The 27,919-nt window shown below is 36.4% G+C and overlaps 1 protein-coding gene across 1 annotated transcript; it reads right to left on the reverse strand.

Moving 5' to 3' along the window:
• Positions 1–143: 143 nt before the first annotated feature.
• Positions 144–27,289, reverse strand: LOC129262106 (sushi, von Willebrand factor type A, EGF and pentraxin domain-containing protein 1-like). The gene is made up of 24 exons (XM_064099468.1): positions 26,933–27,289; positions 26,117–26,146; positions 24,878–24,904; positions 23,529–23,708; positions 21,914–22,099; positions 14,896–15,069; positions 13,651–13,827; positions 12,605–12,781; positions 11,800–11,973; positions 10,845–11,024; positions 10,049–10,222; positions 9,176–9,352; positions 8,391–8,567; positions 8,027–8,206; positions 7,478–7,654; positions 6,942–7,115; positions 6,138–6,314; positions 5,518–5,703; positions 5,012–5,185; positions 4,356–4,549; positions 3,169–3,566; positions 2,269–2,380; positions 1,378–1,672; positions 144–154 (listed from the first exon to the last, which is right to left on the reverse strand). Exons 1-24 carry the CDS (start codon positions 27,009–27,011, stop codon positions 144–146), a joined length of 3,990 nt encoding a protein of 1,329 aa, XP_063955538.1. The 5' UTR covers positions 27,012–27,289.
• Between the last annotated feature and the right edge of the window lie 630 nt (positions 27,290–27,919).

The raw sequence follows: 27,919 nt of genomic DNA on the forward strand, positions 1-27,919 counted from the left end.
GAAATTCTTACAAACTACTACGCCTAACAAACCAGTGCAGGACGGTGTCGTGAGAAAATCGCACAGACTACTACAGGACAATACCATAGGATTGTCACAGGAAATCAACAAGAATACCCCTGCAGGATTACCACAGTAAAGTATCACAAGAAGGCTGCAGGATGAGACCAATAATGCCACAGAAGATATCAAAGATCAGTATCACAGGAATACCACAGGACAGTACTGCAGGAATTGTCCTGCGGTAAGGTCTCTTGGTATTCCTGCAGTACTGTCCTGTAGTACTGTTCTGTAGTACTTTCCTGTGATACTGGTCTGCGGAATTCCTAAAGTACTGTCCTGTCATACTGTCCTGTGATACTATTTATCACCACAGGATAGTATCACAGGACAGTACTACAGGAATACCAGACCAGTATCACAGGACAGTACTACAGGAATACCAGACCAGTATCACAGGACAGTACTACAGGAATACCAGACCAGTATCACAGGACAGTACTACAGGAATACCAGACCAGTATCACAGGACAGTACTACAGGAATACCAGACCAGTATCACAGGACAGTACTACAGGAATACCAGACCAGTATCACAGGACAGTACTACAGGACACAGTACCAGAAGCCTGCGGTACTCCTGTAGTACTGTCCTGCGATACTGTTCTGTAGTACTTCCCTGTGATACTGGTCTGCGGTATTCCTGTAGTACTGTCCTGTCATACTGTCCTGTCATACTATCCTGTCATACTGTCCTGTCATACTATCATGTGATACTATCCTGTGATACTATCCTGTGATACTGTCCTGTAGTACTAATAGTAGTGTGGTAGTGGTTGTAGCGGTTGTAGCGGTTGTGGTGATCGTGTCCTGTCATACTTCCTGCCATACTTATGCGGTTATTACCACAGGAAGTATCACAGGACACGGACCTGTTGTACTCCTGTTGTACATTTCTGTAGTACCGTCCCAAATTACGTGCACGTAATTCCTGCAGTACTTTCCTGCGATACTTCCTGCAGTACATATCACAGAGTACTACAGGAATTTTTTGTAAGGGAGGTGAGAATGCACGATTTCATATAAAGCTGGAGAGAGAAGCGTGACAGTCCATGGTCTTCAACGCCTCAGAATATGGCAAAGAGAGAGAGAGAGAGAGAGAGAGAGAGGGGGAGATGTGGAGAGGTACATGCCTATACTACACACCACATCATTTCGTCTCCAAATTTTATATTTCATCTCATCTGGATCCGTTACTTGTTTGTTTGTTTTTTGTAGATTTGAAATTCCATTGGAAAAAGTTTTCATTGTTGCAACGGTTAATGTTTTTAAACCCTTTCTTACTGCAAAATAGCAGTCGGCGCAAAGTAAACTTACCTGCTAGCGGAACAGCATGGAGTTGAGGAGCTCCGCCAACGCCGACATTCCATCTGAAAGGGCCAGCCTTCACGAACTTGACAACGGGGTCATGATGCACGCTTGCTCTCTTCTCTCGTTCACCTCCCCCATTCAACATGGTTTTATTCAACAGTTCTCCTCTTAGCTTGGCACGCTCCCAACCGCTTAGATGATAGTCCGAGTGTCTACGTTTGCGCGAGGAATCGCAGTTAAAGTTACAGAATGAATCCGTGGACCCCTCATGGCAGACAAATACTTCGCAGTGGACATAAACCTGGTAATTGAAAGGGCAAAGTATTTATAAGATGAAGACATCGTCTTTTCTTCTGCTCAGAAACAAAAGCAAGTTATTGGATTATACATATCAAATCAAACAATGGCCTAACGTATAAATAGTGGAACTATAGTTTACTGAGGTACGATTTGACAAAAAACAAAAAACAAACAAACACAATAACATTTTTTTTCATGACCATTACGGTCGATTGCTGGATATGGTCGAGCGTTCACACTTTGAATGTGACGGGGTCAACCTCAACCTAGTCTGCTGTGTACACCCTTCACTCGAGTTAAGGGTCTGATTGTGCAGCCTAATGATGCCTTATGTACTGAAGGCCCTCTTGAAACAGTAAGTTTTGTATGCGCTGGTCTTTGCGGGGAGACCCACTTGTTGATCAAACTGTCAATCAGGGTCTGTGCCTGCAGACCGCCTGTTGAAATGCCCATGAAAATGGAAAAGCAAAACTTTTTGAATAAGTTTTATGTTAAAACCATCTTTGGTATAAAAGATGATGGTGCCATTGTAGAATGCGTTAGTAATTATGGGCATGTTAAATCTGATGTGATTGACAAACATGATACCGTTCGTACCTCTTTGTCGTCGTCTTCAACAAATCTAAACGATCTAAGTTCAAACTGAACAGTCGTGCCTTCTCCATTTTCATATCCTGTTCGGAACTTCAGTGTGTCATCACTTGCGCACCTGTAAGAAAAAACATTACAATTAATATGACCAAAATCAAATGAAGGGGGTGATTGAGAAGGGGAAATGTTCCCGTTTTTGGGGTTAAAAGTCATTGAGTACTATGGGTAACAGATGATGATGTCCGCGTGTGTTTTCGGAATGAAAACATTTCATTGTTTTTTTTATCATTTAATTGGGTTGTAAATATATGTATTTCAGCGAAGAGAACCTCTCCCCCTTTTCTGCTTTTCAGAAAACAGGCCAAAAAAAGGAATCATGATTTTGTACCCTCCCAATCATGGACAGTGCCTTTGAATATGGCAATGGTTATTCACCGAATTCTAATTTGTTTTGTCATCATCTAGAATATCAAATAAATGCAGGACAATGAAAATTGAGAAATAAATTTGCATTAAAAAAAATCCATCAGATAAGGAAATATTGAAGTCAATAATTCAGGAATGAAAAACGGTGTACGTGAAATCGCCAAGAGGGCATGAGGCCTAGCATAATACTTGAAATATATTAATACACATTAACGTATCTGAAGCTACATACTCAACGAAATCAGTGACATTGTCATTGGATATGGATTGCCAATGATTAAAGAAGATATCAATGAAAGAGAGGAAAGGGAATTAAGGTTGAAAGGAAGAAGAGGATAAAGGAGGCTCGTTCATCGATTCTTTTTAGTAGCTCGATATTTTTTAAACACTTGTTTTCATTGGTGCCATTTAACACTCAAACTATCAAGGTACTTTGATGACGATAGAAAATTTCTAGTCATCATAGAGCATTACACTCACCCTTCATCCACCAAGGCATGGCTCGTGGAATCTTCGGAGTCTTCCGAAGGCGTGGCCCAACACTGGTCTGCAACCAGAAAGTTGTCGGCGACATCGGTGACGAGCTGCAGCTGAAAGAATAACTTGTCGTTGATATCGAGGTCAACCGCTCCGCCATCCGCGTACCGATGCGTAAAAAGCGAAGTGTTGTAGATGCCGAACGTCATCTTATACGTCCCCGTTTCTTCCAAGTTCTTTCCTAGAACGTAATCAAGGACTGCGTAGCGGACAGCCCGCACCTCCTCATTTCTGGGGTATGAGCATTTCAGGGGAATCTGGATATCAACCACTCTGGTAATCACGTCATCATAGTAATTGTTGACAACGCGGTTCGTGTACGTGTCATAGGTGGAATTTTCCTGCGTAAAGGGAAGGGGTATGGACATTTTACACCAAAATAAAGACCAGGTTTCCAAGATATATAGCATTACAGAGCTTACGATTCGCTGCGGTATATTGGGTGACGTAGGCTTGAAGCACAATGAGAGTTCACAAGAACATGCTCCCTGGAATGCCATTGCTTCAGCAAACATTAAACAACAAAATATACATTACACTAGATAATATTCTATACACACAATGCACACTTAAGAGTATCTTGAGGTTTTCTATAGAGCAACTGTCGCTGAGTAATAAAAAAGTGATAAAGTATGCAGTAGAATTCCAATTTGCGCAGTAGTGTTGGAAAATAAAATTCTTTTCTGCGTTACCGTTACTGCACCAACCGCATTTGGCTACGGATGACTATCTTTGGAAATAACTTTAAAATACGGTAAGTGTATGTAAACATGGTTACCTAGAACAAAAAATAAACCAACCAAAAAACCGGTTGATGTATAATTTTCTGTTAAAGAGTGAAAATTGATAAGTCTTAATGATTAATGGATGACAAAGAAAAAAGGATGAAGACTTCTCACTACTTTTCTCGATTTGCACATTTGAGTTGAGTTATCGATTTTTTAACAGCCACAACTTTCATATGTCTGGTCCTAATTCCTGTCAAATTTTCACTTAAAGGTTTTCATTAATTTTCTCCTTTCGCAGAAACCATTTATCATCAAGCTCGGTTCGACATCCCTTTAAACATATTTATCATAGGCCTACACGGGTAGAAGCAAGATATTGGTATACTTTGACCCTAATATTACCGTTTTATTGGTGCCGCATCCAGAGAGAGACGTGTTAACCCTCATCATGTCACCGTCGATGTAACCAGCGCAACTCAGACCCCCTTCCATCCCGATGTCGTCCACGTTAATGTCTTCGAGTAGTATCACTGGGATCTCGACTTCCATGCTGGTCGAGCCGCAGGTGAGCATGATCAGGTCATAGGATGACTTATCTGTTGAATGAGGGAGAAAAGGGAGAAAATAAGCATGTCTGGCGAGAAGCGGAACAATTGAAAATAGGTGGAACGGTCTTTTTTCTTCAGTTCTTTTTATTTCTGCTTAGATAGCTGGTCATAAGTGCTTTATTGAAGTTAGATTATAAGTATCAAATGTTTCTTTATTGTGTGTCGATTTTTATGTGTTGTATTATAAAGATTTGTTAATTTTTATTTCACAAAGAATACAAACTATTCTAAATGTATTGAGGAAGAATTTATATAAATACTCAAAAATAAATAAATATATATATCATTCACGCCGACAAACTTATCATTATTACGGTAATAGCATCCCAATCATTGCAACTAAGTTATTGCTAATTGTTGTCGTAATTTTAATAAAATTGTAGAAGTATTCAGGTATTAGTAGTCTGGTTGCATTTTGACTATCATTATCAATCATAATCATCCAATTACCTGTACAATTCGGGGCAGGGCTTGACCATTCTCCGTCATCGCATACGAGTTCACTCTCACCTTCGAGTTCGAAACGAGCATCACAATAGTAATAAACTACCGTACCGTGGTAGAACCCATCACCGATGAGTTCGTATTCGCCGTCGATGGGTTGGCCTGGGTCTGGGCAGTTTGCTGCTCGGTAACAAATTGAGAACGATATTCGGATTTTACAACGAACGACAACAAAGAAATCACAAGACTAAACTACAAATATTATCATTTAATAGATTATGAAACAATCATTTTGAAAGGAGTTTAAATTAAAATTGATTATTAAATTGTACACCTGCCATTCCGTATTTATCTAGCCAATAATGCTTGCGAATAAACATTACCATCATGGATATTATTTCCGTTTTTGGCTTCTTTTTGCCGGGGAGATTATTATCATTCTATTCAATGCACACTGGTATTAAATTTGGAAGCAATTTTTTTATGAAAAATCGAAAGCCCCATCTATTTACCGTAACATGTGACGTTCTGTTCATTGAGTTCACCATCGTCACACATCAGCGTTGTCGTTGCGGTTGAGTCACCGTCTCCTACCGTGTAATTTGCGTTACACGTTATGACGAACGACTGGGATGTGAAAACAGGATCCACTTGCGCAGCGTAGTCGGAGTTTTCTACGATCGGCGGTGTGCAATCGCCTAAACAGGTAAATTATTTATGACATATTGAAGTCATGAGTGAATACAGCTCAAGCAATTATATTGACTGATGGAAGAACTTATTGTAATTAGATTGCTTCTCAACCAAACAAGTGCAAGTAGTAGGCCTATGATTATATCATTTGCATTTCATACAGTGTGTTTATTAATGAATGATGAAACCCAAGCTATCAAAACACCTAACAATCAGAAATCTTGATTTATCTTTAAGAACATTAAAGAGAGATAGAGAGAAAGAGAGCGAGAGAGATAATACCGGGGTTGCAATTTATTTCAAGTAGCCCAATTCTCTGTAAATCACCGTACACATACTGCACTCTTTCGGAAAACAGTATTGCCCAAATACGTTATCACGACAACGACAAAACATACATTAACAACATAATAATGACATATTTAAAAACACCACTTACGTAGACATTGGAGTGGCTCGGGACTGAAATCGCCGTCGATACACTGAATGAGCTGCGTCGTGTTTTCACCGGTAGAATACCCCGTGTCGCATGTAATTTCGATGGTTGTATCATGATTTACCTGATGATTGCTGGTGTTATAGTTTGAGTTGGCTATCACTGGAGGAAGGCAGTCCGCTACAATGAGAAGATTCATTGTGGGAATTAATAACACCAGTTCGTACGCGGGCTTTTGTTCACATTGTAAAAAAAAAATCATTATTGTCGACACGACAGGTCAACCATGCATGGAGGTAGAATTGATAGACACAAATTTAGCAACATCAAGAAACGCTCACCAAATCAATCTGGAATAATTGTCGATATTTTTTCTATTTGGGGGTATTTACATTTCAAGAAAAGATGCTCTGCCAAAGACAAGGCGATTATGCTGCATTACTGTATGGAGAAGACATGGCAGTTCGGTTTGAACTTAGATCGTTTAGATTTGTTTAAGACGACGACGGAGATAGTTCTGATGAAGAAAGTGTAAAGCGCTATACAAGCAAGTACAATTAGTATCATAATAGACCCCATCATTACTCACCAATACTTCTAAGCATGACGCAGTGATAATCTGATCAATGCCCTTGATAAACAAAAGGAATAACACTGCATTTTCAAGAAAGCAATGAATGCATGAATATAAATCATAGTTTATATTTTGAACAAACATTCGTAATAGCTATTGACGTTGCTGACTTTCCATAGTTGTGGTTGATTGGATCGATCGCAACTCTTTGTAAGACGGGGCAATGGTCTTACCTTTGCAAGATGGAATAGGTGCACTCCAATTGCCATCAGTGCATATTAGTGTCTCACTGCCAATCAGTGTGTGATTGGTGTTACAGGTGAATGATACTGACTCATTGTGGTAAAAGGGAGGGGCGTCGCCAGTATACGAGCCGTCTTCGATGATCCCAAAATCAGGACAATTCTCTGCGATATTGAAGGAGATTAAAAAGAGATAAATCAGAATTTGCAAATTAGTATTAAAGACTGCTACCGAGTCATGAATTAAACACAGACATGATTTTAAATCACCCTTTTCATACTTGACGTGTTCTGTTTTTTGACTCCTGCCCATCCCCTCCCCCTCCATCCCGCACTCACCATGGAGACATCAGACAGGAAATACAGCACTGTATACTTCTATTATTATCCACAAACTTACCAACGCATCCCCCGAAACCCATCCATATTATGCACGCTCTACCTCTCTAACTTTCGGTTTATTTCCAATTCGTCTAATGCCAATCCATAATCATAAACTTTCTATTCATTTTCTGAATGTTACGTACCATAGCAGATTGGATCAGCGTCATTCAAATCACCATTGGTACATGTCAAAGTCGTATAAATGTCATCACCGTTTGAGTAACCATCATCGCAAGTAACGTTGAAAGTGACTAAATGGAACACATCATCTTCCTGCTCGCTGTAGTCCGAATCTTCCACCAATGGAACTTCGCAATTTTCTAGTGAATTAAATTATACATTTCAAATATCACAATAGATATATTTAGTGAAATTAAAAAATGTTAACCAATTTTATTGAAATGTATTTACCAGTATCAAATATCAATAACGTCTTTGCCCCTGTCCAGAATTACGTTAAATGTCAAGAACTACCACTTAAACCCGTCCTGCAATGGTCTAAACGGTGTTTTGTTTGTCTGATTGTCAACTGTTTATCCAAGCTCCAAGAAGTCATCAATAACAATCAGGCGCATGGTGACTTTTTAAATTTAAATTCCAAGTTCAATAATGTTTTTTTTTTTCAGATGAAAGCAATTTCATTTGATTTAAATAACTTAAGAAGTTGTTTTGTTTGAAGACTGTTTAGTTACCAAAACAGGTGACATCGTCGTTACTCAATGTGCCATTCTCACAGGTGACTGTAGTTTTTTGTGAGTCTGGTCCCGTAGAATAGTTGGACCAACATTGGATGATGAACTCGGTGTCATGGAAGACAGCAGGTCGCTGTGATTGGTAGTCGGAATAAGGCACGACTGGTGGAGTACAGTCAGCTGTCCAGAGAAAAATAAGTGATAAACACAAGAGTCTTTTTCGTTATGTAGCCTTTGATGGGTACCAAAATGAACCCTTTATGCATTTTCAAAATCAAAATTAGATGGGACTTCGTTTAACCGTGAATCATGGAATGTCCTTAACTTCTGGAATGTACGTTACCGACCTCCTTAAGAAACTTACCATAGCAGACAGGTACTGTCTCATTGAAACCCCCATCTATGCATGTTAACGTTGTCGTCGTGCTTATACCGGTAGAGTACCCGGCGTCGCAGGTGATGAGGATCTCCGTAGAATGGAACACGTCATCCTCCTGCGTGTCGTAGTTAGAGTCGCGCACGACGGGTGGCGTACAGTCCGCTATATTTCAGGAAAAGCAAAACACGATATTTGTTGCTAAATCTGACAATTCCTTACCAGAAAACAAGGCGAAAGGAAGGAAAGCTGAATACGCTGAACATTTTCAACAGATAGATTGCAATGTGCTTTGTCGAAGCATGCGGCCGCATAGCCAGGAAAAGTAAGTTTCAGATCCACACTCTTGCGACGTCGCAGAGGTGTTTTTCCCCCTCTCAAATTCGGGCCATCGAATAGCAAAATGATCTCTCCTTGGGAGTGTTTAGAAGTAGACGTTTGAACAAGCACTCGTTACCGATGTATAATGAGAAATGACTAGGTCAAAACTGATATTGTACTATTTCATCGTTCTCATCGATCGATAGGACAGCCTGATGCATGGCCAATATATGCCAAACTTTTTATTACACTTGTAAAATATCATTCGGCACAAGCCTACATCCATTAGAGAAAAATACTTATCTTTTTTACGAACTGATATTCACTTCCAGTTATAGCTAGGAACGAAGCGATCAATATAATGACAATTCATGTACATTCGTCCTACCAATCCGTCCCATGCTGGTGGGATAGGAAGGGGTCGAGGAGGGGAGAGGGGTCGATTGACTTACCATAGCAAAGAGGTACTGCGGGTTGCAGCTCTCCACTGTCACAGGTTGATGTGGTGCTTCGTGACTGACCATTAGAGTATCCGTCGTCACATACCACAGTTATGTTGGATCCTGATTCGAGGAGGGGCGATGATGATGTCGAGTTTGAATTTGGTATGACCGGTGGTTTGCATTGAGCTGGAAACGAAGGTAAAAAAAATGGAATCAATTTAGTATTTATAACTGAGGATGAAACAACTCGTGAATTGGGTACCACTGGATTTCAAATGGGGAGGGCCCCAAAAAGTTTCAAGACCATGACAAAATCAGTTAAAGAAGGAGTAGAGAACTTAGGAAAAAGGAATGAGAATATTCAAATATGATTTTCTTCTTAATGTTATGTCAAAATCTTTCACATTTAGGAAAGGTCAAAAATATTCCTCGCTCGCTTCGCACGCTCGATTTTTTTATGATTTTTTTTTTTCTCACATACCATGCTGCACCCAACTTATTTTTTTTTAACTCATTACGCAGCTGTTGGGCACTCGTCCCGTCTTTACTGAATATGATTTACCTTTATAAATTATGTTCCCATGATTATGTGGCTTACATAAGCACGCTGATAGGGACATTGTGACATTATTATTATTAAATCAAGAATTATAATCCAAAGGATTCTAAATTACCAATCAAAAACATGGACAGGTACAACGGACGTGTTTACACTTGTCAATGTAATAAACACTTTCCGAATGTTACTGCACCTTTACTGCTACCGCTACTGTCTTCTTGTGCTTCCACAACTTCCTCTATAACAAGCAATACTTTACCAAAGTAACCCACTGTAACCCAGTAATCCAGTAACCCACTGATCAATGTTATGGATCAATGTACCCGAACATATCGGAGGACTGTTATCGAATGATCCGCCATCGCACGTGATATCTGATGGGCCGATCAGGGTGAAGTTCTCATTGCATTCAAAGCTGACCTCCTCCAAGTGGTAGAAGGGACTTGCTCCATCTGTTATTACACCGTCGTCCGGAGCAGAAATCTCAGGGCAGTTTTCTGAAAATGTATTACAAGGAAGATACCGAAAATAACCTTAACTGTAATTCCTTTCAAGGAATTTGATATTTTACGATCAAAACCTAGAAAAAAAAACACTTAATAAGTAACTCCTCATGTTTTAAAATTACTTCTCACCTACTTCTTTGAATTCGATTTTTTAATAAGAAAATAAGAGCACACTTGAGGAAAGAGAGAAAAATAGTTACCAAGTAATTATTGGTTTACACATACCTAAATGGATTCATTGAAAAGTCTATATTGTAAAGGGCATACACATCCTAAGTTATATGTTTATATATGTTTGTATATATTCTATTTCGAAACTGACGTGAGGTCTATTAAGTTTAAAATTAATCCAGGGAGTTAGTAAACCGTGTATAAAAAAACAAAGAAACGAATCTTGCCCACAGGATTCAGTAATCAGGCCGGGGAAGGTTCTTCTTCTTCTTCAGCTTGTTTAACCTGGTGTAGGGAATTTGCCGAAGTCACCACCCCTTAAATCGTAAGCATATTTTTTGCTGCAATGTTTCAATTTTGCACTAGTATTGGAGATTCCGTTACTAGAATAATGAAACCCTTGTGACCATAACTAGATTTATTTGTTCAACCGATACGTTACCATAGCATGTAGGGGTATCCTCCTCGAAATTCCCATCATTACACGAGAGATTAGTGCTCTGTGAGTCTGCGTCGAGGGAATAGTTGCCCCAACAGGATAGCGTGAGTACAGTGTTGTGGAAGACGTCTGGTTTTTGGATCCTGTAGTCGGAGTAAGGCACCGTAGGTGGTGTGCAATCTCCTGAAATTGGAATGAATTATTCGATTAGATATATGTATATACACGTGGTATTTGGTGAATATTTAAGAAGTATTCATTCTGTTTTCTTCTTCTTCTAAGCTTAGGAGGATTTGTCTGAGTAATAAACGCTATTGTGTCTGTGAGAAACTAAACAAAATGAGTTTAGAGGGTTGTGCGAACGTATGTGAGTAGGTGAGTGTGGGTGTGTGTGTGTGTGTGTGCGGGTGTGTGTGTGTGTGTGAGGGTGTGTGAGGGTGTGTGTGGATGCATCTTAGGGTGGTGATATTTCTTGGATTAGATTTCAATGTATCATCACGAATGTCAAGATTTGGAGAATAGAGTCGAAACGTTTAGCGATTGGAAAAGTTAAGCAGCGGCTTCGTTAAAACATAAAATCTTAATGAGATATAAATAGTAGGCACATTTAGCCGTGTCTGCTTTACGAAGTCTTAGTACAATTCTTCAGCAATTATCTTGTGCATTTACTTCCGTTTTGTTATCAACGTCTGTCTGACAGACGTTGATACGATGCTCTCCTGAGTTAAGCAAATTAGAAACATTATTGTTTGTGCGTCATATTGTTACACATCGATACAATTGGAATTGCAGCGCATCTGCATGGACGGTTGAATTGAAAATAAGATGCAAGGAGTTATTAAAACATCTTAAAAGCTAGCAAACATAGACTATGTAGGTCAAGGGGTTCAATTCCTTTCGAGAAACAACACATCTTTACTAATTTTCTATTTCACTCTGAAAAGTGGCATGTTCTCACCGTAACATGTAGGGAGTCCTGGAGATAAGGTACCGTCATCACAAGAAAGCTCTGTCGCTCTTGATGTACCCGTTGAATAGCCGTTATCGCAAGTTACATTAAAAATAGTACCGTGTATAACCGTGCGACCAGATGAATAATCGGAATAAGGCACCTCGTCCACAACACAATTTTCTAAAAGAACAATATAAGACGAATATCAACCACAGTGAATATCTATATGTATGCCTTTTATCTATATATTCTCTCCATACGATTGTCAGTTGCAGAATATTTTGCATTCGTTCTCATTATGGCTGCGGTAATAGCACCCATACAATCTATATAGTTTCCATAACCGTTTTTTCCCCTCGAAAATACAGTTTATGACTTTTGGCACGTAGTAATTAGTAGCAGTTGTAATAGTAGTAGTAGTAGTAGTAGTAGTAGTAGTAGTAGTAGTAGTAGTAATAATAGTAGAAATAGTAGTAGTAGTAGTAGTAGTAGTAGTAGTAGTAGTAGTAGTAGTAGTAGTAGTAGTAGTAGTAGTAGTAGTAGTAGAAGTAGTAGTAGTAGTAGTAGTAGTGGTGGTGGTAGTAGTAGTTGTAGTATTAGTAGTAGTAGTAGTAGTAGTAGTAGAAGTAGTAGCAAAAGGAAGAAGAAGAGCAAGAAAAAAAAGAAGAAGGAGGAGGAGAAGAAGAAGAAGGAGAAAGAGGAAAATCTAGGACAGCGTGAACACAATCCACCAACAAGCATAATGCACACACAGCCGCGATATACAAATCTCACCAGAACGCTCAAAACAAGCTACAACCAGACGGCTTACCTTTGCAGACAGGTTCGTCATCAGTCCAATTGCCATCGTTACATACAATGACGGGGGCGCCAACCAAGCTGTAGCCATTGTTACAACTGTATGACACCTGTTCATCGTGGTAGAAAGGTGTAGTGTCTCCAGAACGAGCACCGTTGTCAAATGTTCCAGTCAGTGGCGAACAGTTCTCTGCATAAAAAATACAGTCAAATCATAAAAAACAGTGTTTAAAATTTGTATGCAACGTTCTTTACTGTACGAACTTTTCAGCAGTTGTTTAACACTTTAAAAATTGTGTTTAAAATCATAATTAAAGTTATTTTTCCGAATTTCATCTTCAATCAATTAAGCATGGTTGTTTAATTGTTAATCCATTTGTGTAAAGTTCGGGTATAGTAAAAAAAAAAAAGCGTTGAATAACATTTGAACCGCGCTTTTAACTATATGAATATTGTTTTCGTAAAGAGTGTTGTTAAATCAGAGAAATGTAGCGACATTGAGAGGACACCGAATAATAGATTGAAATAAAATATCTGCAAGGGAAGTATGGTTGTCTACACCGCCATCGATGAGGTAATTAGGAAACTTTTTTTAACAAGTCGAGAGTTCTTCAAAATGGTTTTCGTAACTGAGGGCCGAGCTTCGAATCCAATTCGATTAAAGAGGAACTGAACACCCTCGCCCTCAGCGTAACGTAAACATTGTGTCCACCATCAAGTCCTTTGGAGATATCTGACGTTAAAATTATGTGTACCTAAGATTGCTCTTAATTAACAAAATTTCTTATCACTGGGGTATTGGGTCGAATTCCATGAAAAGTCTTCAATTATTTCTCCAACTTCCTATTAAACATGTTATAAGTAAGATGATAAAACTGCGCAAGAGCCAACATGGCCAATCAAAATCAAGGATTCCATGCCGCTGGGTTGTAAATTTACCATGTTGGCCCAATGGCCATTAAGAACCATTTTTCATACCTTTTCGCGATCTACTTTTTCTAGCTCGATATATTTTTTTTAGAGCGACACGAGTGGCAAATAGAAAGGAAGGATAATTACCATAACATACTGGCGGATCGTCGTTAAAATTGCCGTCATTACATGTCAAGTCTTGGTCGGTACCGGTTCCGGTTGAGTATCCCTGGTCACATTCTATCGTAATCGTGGAGGCGTGGTCGACCGGTAGTTGTTGCACATTGTAGTCCGAGTTTTCAACCACAGGTGGACTGCACATACCTGAAGAATAATGTAAAATTATACAATTGTACTTCTTCATTTCACACTCAATGGCCGTATTCCGAAGTCGGGTTTAACTTAAACTAAGGTCTAACGTTGTGCTAAAATTATGGAAAGCCAACAATGTCAAAATTTTGTTTACTTGGCATGTTTCTTATACTGTGCTCTTTACCAATTCGTTAATGATGAAGATAAATATCTTAGCAATCGTTCCCAGACAGTTAAAAATGATGCAAGAGTCAAAATAGCTGATACATTGAATAATGTACATTAGAGATTAATGTCAAGACCGGCTCTCTATAATTAAACCACAACTTTATACTAGAGTTATATTTACATCCGACTTCTAAATACGGGCCTACGTCACGAATAATGTGCTTGATAATAGCGTTCATCACTACTCACATACTTATGAAATGAACTATTTTGTAATTATGATCGTTATTATCTAATATGTTTTCTTATTTTTCTCATATTTTCGTATTTTCATTCCGTTATTTTCGATATAAGTGCCGGTTTTATCTTACTTTGGTTTGCTGTTGAATTGTATCATTTCCATCGATCTCTCCATGTATTGTATATTGTTATTTTTAAGGAAGTGTTTCCAATTTCAATTCAATTCCTCTTGCATAGCAGGTTCTATTGTTTAATTTTTTACTGTTTTTTGCCATATACTGTCTCATTATTCTTACAGTGATCTCTCGAAAATCGTTTCTTCTTTCATACATTGAAGAGACCATCCTGTCTGAAGAAAACAAGAAATGCTGAATAAATCAATTAAAGATGTAGAATCAAAGATAGAAAATACATCCTTAAGGAAAAAAGTAAGTGAATAAAGAGATCAAAATAATGGTTTCTTGAGTAAACAACAATTGCAATGAATTAGAAAATAATAAGATATACATGTATACAAATAATAAGATAAAAGTGAAGGAAAAAAATCAAAGGAACGAATCAAAATGAAGTTGATAAGACACAGCATATTTCAACTTTGCTGTCGCAAATAAGCGTTTTCAATAGCATGAATAGTTACTTTTTCTCTACTCATAAAGAAGAACATAGTCTTACTGTAGCAGGTTGGTAACGCTGAGGGATCGTAGACCCCATTGCGGCAAGTTGTTGTAGAAACTCCGACCAGTGTATAATTTATATTGCACTCATAGTTGAGCACCTCTCCATTCATATAAGATGTTTTATCAGGATCAACGTATCCGTTTGCTAAATTTGGTTGGTCACAACTTGCTGTTAAAGAAACAATGAATAGAAAACGATTTAACAACATTATAAAACACTTCCAAAATCATATAGCGAATGAGTGCATCCGAGTGCATGCATATGCGGGATCAGGTTTGAGAAGGATTGTGCGTGTCAAGGTAAATACATGTATTAATACACAGATTGTTGCACGCAGTTTGTGCATACAGTACAACAAATTTCAAATTTGTATTGTACTCTACATGTAGCATAGAGAAGGAGAACGAGAGAAAAGAAGACGGGGATGAAGAAGAAGAAGACAAACATTTTTTTTCTAGATATTCAAAATGGCCGCCATAGACCCCTTTATTCTATATTATGTACAATATGAATGGGGAAAACTAAATTTCACAAAAGCGAGCACTAAATGCAAGTAATTGTGATTTCTAGTGAAATAGTGGATGAAAACATGATTGCTAACGAAATGTATCATTTGCTATGTCATGTATGTAATGATGCATGGTAATATTCAAAAAGCCACCAAATGCCCTGACAGTATGATGTACAATGTTAATGGGGACAAAAGAAATTCACAAGAGTGAGTACTACAATGCATATCACTAGTATTAAGGTAAGCGAGTGGAATACTGGCTAGAAACATAATTTTTAACGAAATATAAATGCAATTTATGTGATAAATGCTGTGTTTTGACATTCAAAATGGCCGCCATAGGCCCATTATACACTATGAATAATGCGATTGAAGAAATTAATTTTCACAAAAGTAAGAACTATAAAATGCATGTAATTGTGATTACCGAGTAAAATAATGTCTGAAAACATGTTTTCTAACGAAACATGTCATTTCTTTTGCCATGCATGAGATAAATGCTGTATTGTGAAATTCAAAATGGCCCCTATAGGCTCTAACAGAATTATCTACAATGTAAATGGGGACATGTAATTTTGTAAGAATTTGGATTTACTTGACTATGAAATCCATAAAATCCTGTTGTATGATAAAACATTATTTGATAACATGATCATTAAAAATAGCTGATACAAGCCCTAACTAAATTATGTTATATGCGTATATAGGGAATCTACTTTTTACAAGAGTGAGAATCATAAAATGCATTTAACTGTGATGTATGAGTAAGAATATTATCTTAAACATGATTTCTAAATAAATGCATCACATATTGGTCATGGATGTAATAAATGCTGCACTTTGAAATTCAAAATGGCTGCCATAGGTCCTAAAAGTATTATTTTTATTTATTTTATTTTATTCAAATATATTTATTCAGGATGACAAGATCAGTTAAAAACTGTTTTACATCATGGTCCTGACATTAAAAAACATAAATACATATAAAGAATAATATATTTAAGATGAGATAAAAATCAAAGTAATATCTAAAAAAAAAAAAAAAAAAAAAAAAAAAATGTGCTTAAAATGATACAATACAATACAATAAAATTTACAAAATGTTATACAAAGAAATAAAGTAAATGTGATTAAATATAAGTATTTAACAGCAAATTAAAAGTACAATATTCAAAGACAAAGTATATGAATTAATGGTTACAGAACTATATAAAAATCGATAAAAATCAGGATAATAAAAAGTATTCAGAAGTTGAACACTGATATGAGATAGAAATTTAAAAAAGTGGTATAATTTACATAAAAGTATGAGAATACATAAAAAATTGTGTTTCATGTATTCAAAAAGCAAACTGAATTATAAATATAAAAAAATGATACATAATAAATTGTAACAAATTACTACAAAGATTGTTTGGATCGAAGTGTATTTGAACAAAATGGTATATAAAATGAACATGAGACCGCATATTGGGGTTTGGGTTACAAACTCTATCATTTAACAATTAAAACTCTCAGGTAATGTAGTACATATGAATTGCACATCAGGGTTTTAGAATTAATTTATTGTATTTAAATTTAAAATTATCGAGTGATGTTGCATTTTGGAGACTGGGTGGAAGCTCGTTCCATATTTTAGCACCAGCATATTTAAATGATTGTTTGAATAATTCTAGCTTAGGTTTAGGGATTATTACATTTAAAGAATCGGCGTTTCTTGTGTTAAATCCATGGCGGTCACAATACATCTCAATTTCATTACATAATCGTCCAGGAGCAGTGCCATTAATGCATTTGTACATAAGTGTTGCTAGGAAGTAGTTGCGTCTTTGTTCAATGTTTGGCCACGACAAGTCCGTCATTAGTGGGTTTTCGCCCAGCGTCGTACGACGTAGAACGTACGTGTGCAAAAATCGCCAACTTTCATGGAAACAGAGGCCCGAGCGTTCTTGAGCTCAAATCACGGACGGTTCTTCCGCAAATTAGCGGGCGTCCGCATTAGAACGTAGGATTTGTCAACAGCCGTCAACAGCCAATCAGATCGCTTGTAGAGCGAGCAAGCTGAGCCGATCGATGTAAACACATTCGCCCATCGCGTGCATGCACATGTTGTACTCTACTCTGACTACACTGATAGCTGAAAGCTTCAAAACATGGACTCGAATGCGAGTTTTTCGGTGAGTACCATTTCAATTATACTAAAATCAAGCTAAGTATAATTTCAAAATGTTACAGTAGAAGTTTAAACGAGTATGATTATTGAAATATGATTGAAAAGCCGTTGCATGGCTCGGTCGACGACGCGACTGCAAGACACATGGCACTGCCAGTTGTGTGCACATAGTAGGAACATATACAATGCACATGTTGGCGTGTCAACATTACATGCCAACCATGCCAGCCGGTCGATCCGGCCGCGTTCAGCGATTTGCGAAACTGCTTACAAGCGAGAGTTGAGCGCGACGGACGCACGAACAAAGAGATCGTTCTACGTCGTAGATAGCGTCGTACGACGCTGGGCGAAAACCCACTATTAACTTAGTTCCATTGTATTTCTCATAATCAAAGTTTTTCGTGACTATTCGTGCTGCTCTTTTATGTGTTCTCAACAATTTCTTTTTGTACACTTCTGGGCAATTACCCCATACAGAGCATGCATAATCATAGCATGGTTGAATTGTGGATTTATACAATATGTTCAATAAGTTAGAGTTAACAAATTTACTAAGTTTTGCAAGAATATGGACTTTGTATGCGACAGATTTACATAGAATATTAGTGTGAGCATTCCATTTCAACTTACCATCAATCATGAGTCCAAGATATTTTATGTTATTGACTTACTCAATCTTGTGCCCTTCAATATAAATGTTAAGTTCATTTAAGGATTTTGATTTTAATAGCATCACCTTAGTTTTATCTTTATTAATTCGAAGTCTATTATTAACATACCATTTATTGATTTCAACCATGTTTGCTTATAATTTTGTATTTGCATCAGTATTATCTTTTCCACTAACATAAACAACCACATCATCAGCGAATATATTGCATGAACCATTTGTGACATATTCCGAAATATCATTAATAAAGATGAGGAAAAGGGTGGGGCCAAGGGCACTACCCTGAGGAATACTTATTGTGAGGTTCCTCATCTGTGATCGTTTACCTTGATGCTGTACAGTTTGCTTTCTATTAGCAATATAACTCTGAAACCATTTAAGCTGATTGCTACGTATTCCATACTTCTCTAATTTATAAATCAGTAAATCATAATCGATGCAATCAAAGCATTTGGAAATATCTAAGAAGCAAGCAGCTACTTTTCACTTTCATTTACGGCTTCATAAAAATCATCGAGTATGCGGTGGAGACTAGTAGAGGTAGAGTGATTAGGTAAAAAGGCTGATTGGTCGACATTGATCATGTCATTTTCATTTAAGTATTTCAATAGTTGGGATTGAACCTCTTTTTCGATGATCTTAGCAACATGGCTAACAACAGAAATAGGCTTGTAATTATTTTTATCTTTCTTTGAACCCTTGCCTTTATAAACCGGGGTTGTTCGTGCTATTTTCCAGTCGTCGGGTATTTCGCCAGAAGATAAACTTTTATTGTAGATTAGGGTTAGAGAGTCACATATGTGTGGTGCTGCGATATTTAATAATTTTGTATCTAGGCCTAAAACATCCAACTTACTGCTTTTGTCAAGGTGAGTAAGATGTTTTAAGATTTTGTTTATCTCAACGTTTCTAAATTCAAAAGAATAAACACATTCAGGATGTTTCCAATCAAATTTTTTTTTCAGGAAAATTATTTGCTATCATTTTACCAATATTTGCAAAATGATTGTTCATTTCATCACAGTCAACCTCACATGTGTTATTCTCATATTTATTGTTGCCTGTGACAGCGTGTAACTCATTCCATAGTTTCTTAGGATCATTATTATATTCACGGGATATATTATTGTAGTACTCTTTTTTCTTTTCTCTTATCATACAAGTAATTTTGTTTCTTATTCTCCGATATTCATTTAGAGTTTCTTGACATTTAGAAGTATCAAATTTATGTTTTAAATAATCTCTCCTATGAATAAGATTAACGATATCTGGGGTTATCCAGGGATTAAAGCGCTTTTTCATTCTTGCTTCTTTCATTGGAGCAAATTCATTGCTTATTTCTAAAAAGGCATCCTTCCATTTTACCCATGCTGTCTGAACAGACACTTCCTTTAATATATTATAACCGATAACATCGAAACACTTTGTATTTTTCAACCTTTCGATAAAATCAGATTCATTAATTTTTTTATAATCTCGAAAACGCCTGACGGTATGATCCTTTGTTTGTTTCTTAAAATTGACACTTGTATATATCAGGTAATGGTCACTAAGTGAAATGTTTGCTACATCACACATACTATGTTTATTTGGAATCGAACTCAGAATATGATCAATGCATTTTGATGACGTAAGAGTTACCCTTGTTGGTTTATCAACCAGTTGGGTGAGGAGAAATAAGTTTTCAATATTAGCGATAAGATTATGGGGTTGTAAATCATTATTTCTATAATCAATATTTGTATCACCAAGGGGAATCAGTTCTTCATTCACATTTCTTATTTTCTCTATTGTAGCTAGTATTTTTTCTGAGTATACATCGTCTGCATCAGGAGGCCTATATAGACAACCGACAATTAATTTAACATCCTTGTCAGGAGAAAATTCGATCCAAGTTGCTTCTAATGAGTTATCAATAAGATCACACCTTAGAGTATACTCAATGTTACGGTTGATATACATGCAAACACCACCTCCTCTTCTCCCGTCTGGTCTATCATGTCTTGTAAGATCGCAACCTGGTACTGAAATTATGTACATTGTAATTTAGGACATATAATTTTGACAGAATTTGGCTTTGTTTGACTAGAAGTGTTGCATATAATTGTGATGTAAGAGTGAAATATTGTCTAAAACCATGGTTCCTAACGAGGTATATCATATCTGGTGCATTTAAGGTGATAAATGCTGCATTCTGAAATGGAAAATGGCCGCCATGGGCCCTTATTGTATTATGTACAATTTGAATGAGGACAGCTAATTTTCTCAAAAGGGCATATGGCGGCCATTTTGAAATTTGAAATATAACATTTATTACCTAAATTTTAGATGATATGATATATTTCGTAAGTAATCATGTTTTCAGACAATATTTCTTTCATACAGCACCATTTAGTCAAGCAAAGCCAAAATCTGTTAAAATCAATGTACATAATAATGTTGGGGCCTTTAGCGGCCATTTTGACTTTCAAAATACAGTATTTATCACCTACCTGGCAGAAGAAATGATATATCTTGTTAGAAATTATGCTTTCAGACAATATTTTACTCATAGATCACAATTACGTGCATGGTGCTCACTCGTGTGAAAATTTATTTCTTAGTTCGCATTGTACATAATACAATCAATGTCTATGGCGGCCATTTTGAAAGTAAAAATACAATGTTAAACACAAACTTTAAACCTGAAAGATATATTTCGTTAAAAACTATGTTTTTTAGACAGTATCCCATTTATTCATCACAAATAAATGCATTTCAGTGTTCACTCTTGTGATTTCTTTGGTGCTCTTTCTCATTGTACATAATACTGTTAGGGCCTTTGGCGGCCATTTTGAATATCAAAATACAGCATTTATCACATACATGGCATATTAAATAATATATTTCGTTAGCAATTGTGTTTTCAGTCAGTATTCCATTCGTTTCTCTTAATAATATGCACTTTAGTGCTCACTCTTGCGATTTTTGTTGGCCCCTGTGCCATATAAAATAACACTATTTGGGCCAGTGGCAGCTACTTTTAATATCAAATACAACAATTTTCCCATACATGACATAATAAATGATATATCATGTTAGCATCGATGATTTTCATATATTACTTCGTCCATAGATCACATACTTGCAGTTTAGTGATCATTTTTGTGAAAAAATAATTTTTCCTATTCATATTGTACATAATAGGGTATACAGAGGTCTGTGGCGGCCATTTTTAATATCAAGAAATAAATGTTTTGTCATAAAATGTTTTTTTCAGAGAGTATTTCACTCCTGCAACACAATTACATATATTTTATAGCCAATTTGCTGGCAATTTTATGATTTTCATGGGTAATATGCATATTTTGGAGGCCATATTGGATTTTGCCAATTTGCGGAAAATGCTCAAGGTATCACGAGTGGCATCATTCAGATTCGTAATCAGCACCCTCGAATTGACAAGAAACCATCCAAAAATATTGTATATATGAAAAAACAAGGTTATGCTTCTTCTATCCTGGACTAGAAGAAGAAGAAGAAGAAGAGGGAGGAGGAGAAGAAGGTGATGAAGAAGAAGAAAGACAAAGAATAAAAGAAGGGAAAAGGAAATAAAGAACATGAAAAAATACCAGGTGTAGCAGATCTCTCAATCTCATGATATTCAGGTTCTTCTTACCTTCGCAGGAAGGTGTCGTAGAAGGGTTCCATGTCCCACCCGATTCACAGACGGCTTCGTCGGGACCTACCAGTGAAAAACCTTCGTTGCAGGCGTAATTGATCCGTGTATATAGATCATATTCAGTTTCATCCGGATTTATACTGCCGTCTGTTGGTACCACAGGCTGCGGGCATGAAACCACATCTAAATCATGAAAAAATGTTAAAGATAAGCATTGATCATTGATTATTGATGTGACATGCTTATGGTAAGCATGGTTCTCTTTAATGAATTATTCATCCTTTGTAAAATACAAAATGTATATTTAATATCATGTACAAGATATTTACACTATTAAACAGCACGAAAGGTTTGCCCATTAATGTTTTATTGTGGTATGGCTATTGCACAATTGAAACATATTTTAACCTGATATCTATCCCTCCACCCAATCCATAAATGAATAAAGATGATATATATCATACAATTTAAAGAAAAATTAACAAAGAAATAAATAAAATTCATGTTTCTAATTTCACGAATATTATTTAAGTAGTATTTACTCAATATTTTAGAGTGCATATTAAGATCGATTATTGACCAAAAATAATATCTATCTCTATAGCATAAAAAAAACTAAAGTTGATATTCGAAAAAAAATGAAAAAATGCAATATTTATAAAGATGTCCGACATTTTGTATGATTCTTTGTGCATCTTTTCATATGAAATACACTGAATATATCTTGTTTACTACAAAATGGCGTTAACGCTTTGCTTCGAGCGAATGTAAAGCAGATGATAAAAAATCGTAACACGGATATTGGCATTTATATCAATCTATTGCGCCGATACCTATCATAATTATGCGTGCAGAACTGACATAGGAACAAAATATAACAAAAAAATAGAAGGCAAGCGTTACAAAAATCTTGTCCGAATGACCTGGTATTAAGTATGATTTTGAGGATGCCAACAAGGAAAGTATCATGAATATATTGGGAAAATTTATAAGGACGAGGAATGATCCAGAAAAATAATGGTAATTAATGGAATGATTGATCCCCAAGAAATTTAAAATCACGGTATAGCAGGTACAGCGGAGCCTGTGTAGACTGGGCTCCGAGAAGACCGTGTTTACACTTAATCGGCTTTTGCATCGACAAAATATTACCATATTTTTGGGAGGAATTTACAATGACAATTAACGTGTAACTTACTTAATTCAGTACCACGATAAACAATATGTTTAAGAAATCTGTCATTTCTGTTTCACCTCTCAAGCAGGAAACGGGTTAGATATTTAAAAATAAAATACATTATTCGCATACAACTTCTACTTTTAATGTGTATAAGTATTCAAACGGCACTGATTTAAAAATAAATGGATGAAAAATATTTTACTGAGATAGCGTTATACATGTAAATCATGGGGGTGGGGGGGGGGGCAAATGTCAATCAATAACAAATGATGTAACGGCCGATATGCTTTTGCAAGATTAGGGAGTCAAATAATAATTCACTATACAAGTCCATTAAATTCAATCGATCTAATGTCCGCACTCTATAGTTTATAAAATACTATACTATTTAGCCTTTACCAAAGCTGCCTGCCAATCTTCAATGTTTCCTACCTTCACACGTTGGAGCGAATGGATAAGACCATGCTCCATTGTTGCAATTCTGGTTAGGAGGGCCTCTTAGATTCCCGATACAGGTGTAGTCCACTGTACTTCCAGTGCTATAGCAGTCTTGTATAGGGGTTATGCCACCTCCTGTTCCTAATGGAACTGGTATGTCATCGAAACAGCAATCTATATTTAAAAAAAAAGAACAGTAACTAGGAAGTTGAATAATGTGTCAGAAAATATCTACGGAGCTTTGCTTTCTTTTAATAGATAATTGTTTCAGATAATTACTCTATGTTTGGTGTTTACAGGTAAGAAGAATAGTTTTCCTTTCACGCATTTCCTCAGCTTAAATTAATGACCCATAACAACACATTCATAGTATACGTATATGGGAGTTGAAACTGTCTAGTAAGATATTGTATCTTATTTTTCTTTCCACACAAAAATAAAACACATAGGATTGGGGTCCTCATATCCGGATTGATTGCTTGATATATAGGAAAATAGGTACAAATAAAGTGGCGGATCCAAGGGGGGGGGGGCATTTCCGGCTCGTACCCCCCCCCCTATTGAGAGTCATAGTTTTTTTTCATGTAAATATGTCGTTAATACACAAGTGTCCCCCCCCCCTTTGAGAGTCACAACATATATTTTAAATGGGAATATGTCGTTCATACACAAGTGAGTACCCTTCTTGTATGCTTGTCTAATTTCCCTTGGGAAAATGTGCCCCGCCCCCCCCCCCCCCTTGGAAAATCCTTGATCCGTCCCTGGTACAAAACGACACAATGAAATGACAGGGAACATTTAATAGCAGCCACTGTTCGTAGAACTCCCTATCTTACCAAACATAAAATAACAGACTCGCAAAGGCAAAGGATGCAGCCTCGGCCTGCATTATAGGCTTTCGAAACTTTGGAAATGGCAAAGCCAGAGGCAGGCAAAAGATAGATGCCTTCTATCACCATAGACCTCTATGCTATAACAGATCCATATGATGGGTGCTGAATATCTCAGAGAAGGACCATATTACAGAAATAAAGAGGAGTAAGGCAAACCAAAGGTTGCTCAGCCATGATCATAAAAACCACCGGTTAAATCTAAATGAATCCTTCGAAGACCACAGTTTGTATTGACCGACATTTTTAAACGCAAGCGCAGATACATCGTGTGAGTTATGTTGAAACGTCGGGCAGAACATGCCGAAGTGAACGTGGTGAAAGTGGGCGAGCCCCTCTGGATTGCCCGTGTGGTGGAGGGATATAAAGAACGAAACCATTTTTGTTTGTTTCACTTACAACGTTTGTTGTACTAAAAAGTACTTAAAAAAGGTAAGAATGTAAACATCTTACCTGTTCCTGTGCAGTCTTGTCCAGACACTTTATGGTATGAAGAAAATGACACAAAAATGATAATTAATATAAATGATTGTGAAAAAGAACACGAAACAGAGCATGTAGAGTGCGTGTCGCCGTTGTATGATGGACGTTTTACCCTTTTCGGTCAATTTGAACAAAAAGAGCTACTTTTAACACTCCAATATGATAGAATAATGTTTATTCAATCGCCATTTTAAAGGTCAAATAGTGTCCAATTTCTACACAAAGGGAGTAGATTAGTGCCTGTCATTAAATCAAATATATATGTATAAAATAATACAGCTATGGCCATCGATCCTATACAAAATAACGTGAAATTCAGATGATGATCAGATTTTAAGCGCGCAATAAATATTTGTGTTCATAAATGCATTGGAACTAGAAAATGAGATGAAATAAATTTTACAAATGAATATTCGAAAACAGATTTTATTTTTGAGAAAGATACGAAGCCTCAATTTTCAAAAGATGGTTCATGGCGACTAGAGTAGTAGTAAAATACAGGGTATTGCTTAAATACTTTTATCTCGCGTTCTGATTTTCCAAATTCCCTTAAAAAGAAGAAATACATGACCTTGTTCCTTGTTCTTGAATATTCGACAATGTAGAAGGTGACAGATTTTGACCAGGTTAAAAGGATATTACATCTTGCCAATCAAACAGCTGCCTAATCATCACCGAAACTATCAACCATTAGCCAGGGTAATTAGGTTGCATTACTTTTAAGCGCAGACACTTCAGTCAAAGTAAGTGCGAAGCGCTATATAATCAAGGATAATTATTATTATCAACTGTAATACATTTAAGGAGAGTCACCAGAATAAAAACTTACTGTCTAACCATTTGATTTTTTTTCAAGAGATTATGACACAAAAACATTCTACATATCACCCTTGCTATTATTAGAAAAATAATATTGCGTAAGGAGGGGCACGACCAAAGTTAGATCAATGATTATACACTCTCAGAACGTTTTCAATCAACCTAACACTGGGTCAAATTCAATTTTGTTTTAGCTAATTGTTGATAGGTTCAAATTTGAACCAACTTGTCGGTTGGTTAAAAACAATATGAGAGTGATCCACATGGTGAAATTATATTACTCTTATTTATTCACCAGATAGATTGTATTATTGTCTATAGTGACTATCTATTAAAAAAAATAAAGGCTGGTGTAAGACGAAATGACGAGAGAATGATTATTATACTCACCGTTAGTACAATCGCCCTTTACACCTGAATCTAAATGAAGAGACATGAAATAGTTATATTTCCACATCATGAAACAGTGCTATACAAAGTCTTTCTTAATTCCAAATGCCAAACGACCAATTCGAGTAACATTAATTTCTTAATCAATTTATCTTTGTTTTCAGTAGGCCTATTTATGTCCTATTCTTTACATTACATTGTGGCGTATCCCGCCACATGCCTTTGCTTTTAGGGTATACGCCTTCTTATATGCTCCTAACATTTACGTATCTATATTCTTCATAACAAACTGATTTTTGTATGAATTTATGTTTACGAAAAATGTGGAAATTTGTGAAATGTAAGAAAATAAATGTTCTATTTGAATTGAAAACATGTCATTAATCGTAATATTCCCGTACATCGTTTCATCTATTCAGATATGTATAGCGAAACCTGTTCATTGATATCAATTATTTCCGCAGGGGTTGATCTCTACACTGTTAAAACTCCGGTGTGATTTAACACCAGCTCGGAATCTATATATGTCTACACCAGAGAAGTATTGAAACAATACCATTTTGAATTGAATTGATGCTGTTTTAATTCAAAATTGGTGTTGTATACACACCTATATTTATATCTTGTGTTAGAACAAAACGAAACTGGTGTTGTTTAACACTTCTCTGGTGTGGAAATATATAGATTCCGGGCTGGTGTTAAATCAACACCAGAGTTTATGCAGTGTAAGCGTTTTGGGTTGATATAGTCTGTTCAGTAACAAGAAACATTAATAAATGCAGATATATAAAAAAAAAATCAAATTTATATACTTACTAGAAATCAATCCAACCCAGAGAAGCACAAATCCGATGAGAACGTTTAGCTTCGACATTATTATCATTATACTTTGCATTTATTCCATAACTAGGCCATGCTTCTACAGTCTTAAATCCAGGAATAGAAAATGTTGTAGGATCTGCTAAACGCAGATTTGAAAAAAAAAATGGCCGACTTTTGATCGATTACGAGCTACGCTTTCTTTACTAAGCGATTGAAGATTAGAAGAAAGAATATTGACATGCAACGAGAAAAGAAAACAGGACAAATACATTACTAAAGAAAAGGACATATACTTTGGTCATGCACTTACGTGGTGTCGTTCATGGGGATAGTTTGCACACCTTATCAGTTAAAACAAACGAAGGAAACCAAAGAATTCATAAAACTGCTCAATACAATTTGAAGTTACAAAGGGTAGATATAATGCTTCTTTTGGTTGGTTAATTATTAACCAATAACTTCCACAGAGGGTGTGATTTATTTTCTGAGGCCGCCTATCCCTACAGTAATCTGTAATTATTTGTCTGTATTATGACTAAACATCCGTGATTGATAAAGATCGATATCTCTGATAAGACGAAGTATGATTGCAGCAATTTATTGTCTGGAAAAATGGAAGATATAAATTTTGTTATGTCGGAGGAGGTCAAAGGTAAACCATTGTTATGTGTTTTGCTAGTGCGTGACGTTTTTAGGCATAACTGACGTAACAAAATGAATTAGAATACCCAACGTTTCCATAAAAAATGATTTTATTCCATCTTTGTCAGTTTGTGTCAAATTAAATGAGCCTATTTAAGCAATTCACTAGATATTCAGCGGTTCATGATACTCAATTTCATTTGATTTCTTTACCATCATCAATTGAATCATTTTGAACCATATCAAAAATTTGCATTCTTCATGAATAATTATGTCGTTATGTTATGTGTCATCAAGACTTGTTTTATTGAGTTATAATTATTCTGTTCTTGGTATTGT

Source organism: Lytechinus pictus, chromosome 5 (assembly GCF_037042905.1).
Source record: "Lytechinus pictus isolate F3 Inbred chromosome 5, Lp3.0, whole genome shotgun sequence".
NCBI lineage: Eukaryota > Metazoa > Echinodermata > Echinoidea > Temnopleuroida > Toxopneustidae > Lytechinus > Lytechinus pictus.

Coding starts and splice junctions, on each gene's coding strand:
- LOC129262106 (XM_064099468.1), bottom strand. CDS start 27,011: ATGCAAAGTATAATGATAATAATGTCGAAGCTAAACGTTCTCATCGGA. Junction 7,116..7,477: donor CGCTGATCCAATCTGCTATG/GTACGTAACATT, acceptor TCAATATCGCAG/AGAATTGTCCTGATTTTGGG. Junction 1,673..2,268: donor TTGAAGACGACGACAAAGAG/GTACGAACGGTA, acceptor TTCAATTACCAG/GTTTATGTCCACTGCGAAGT.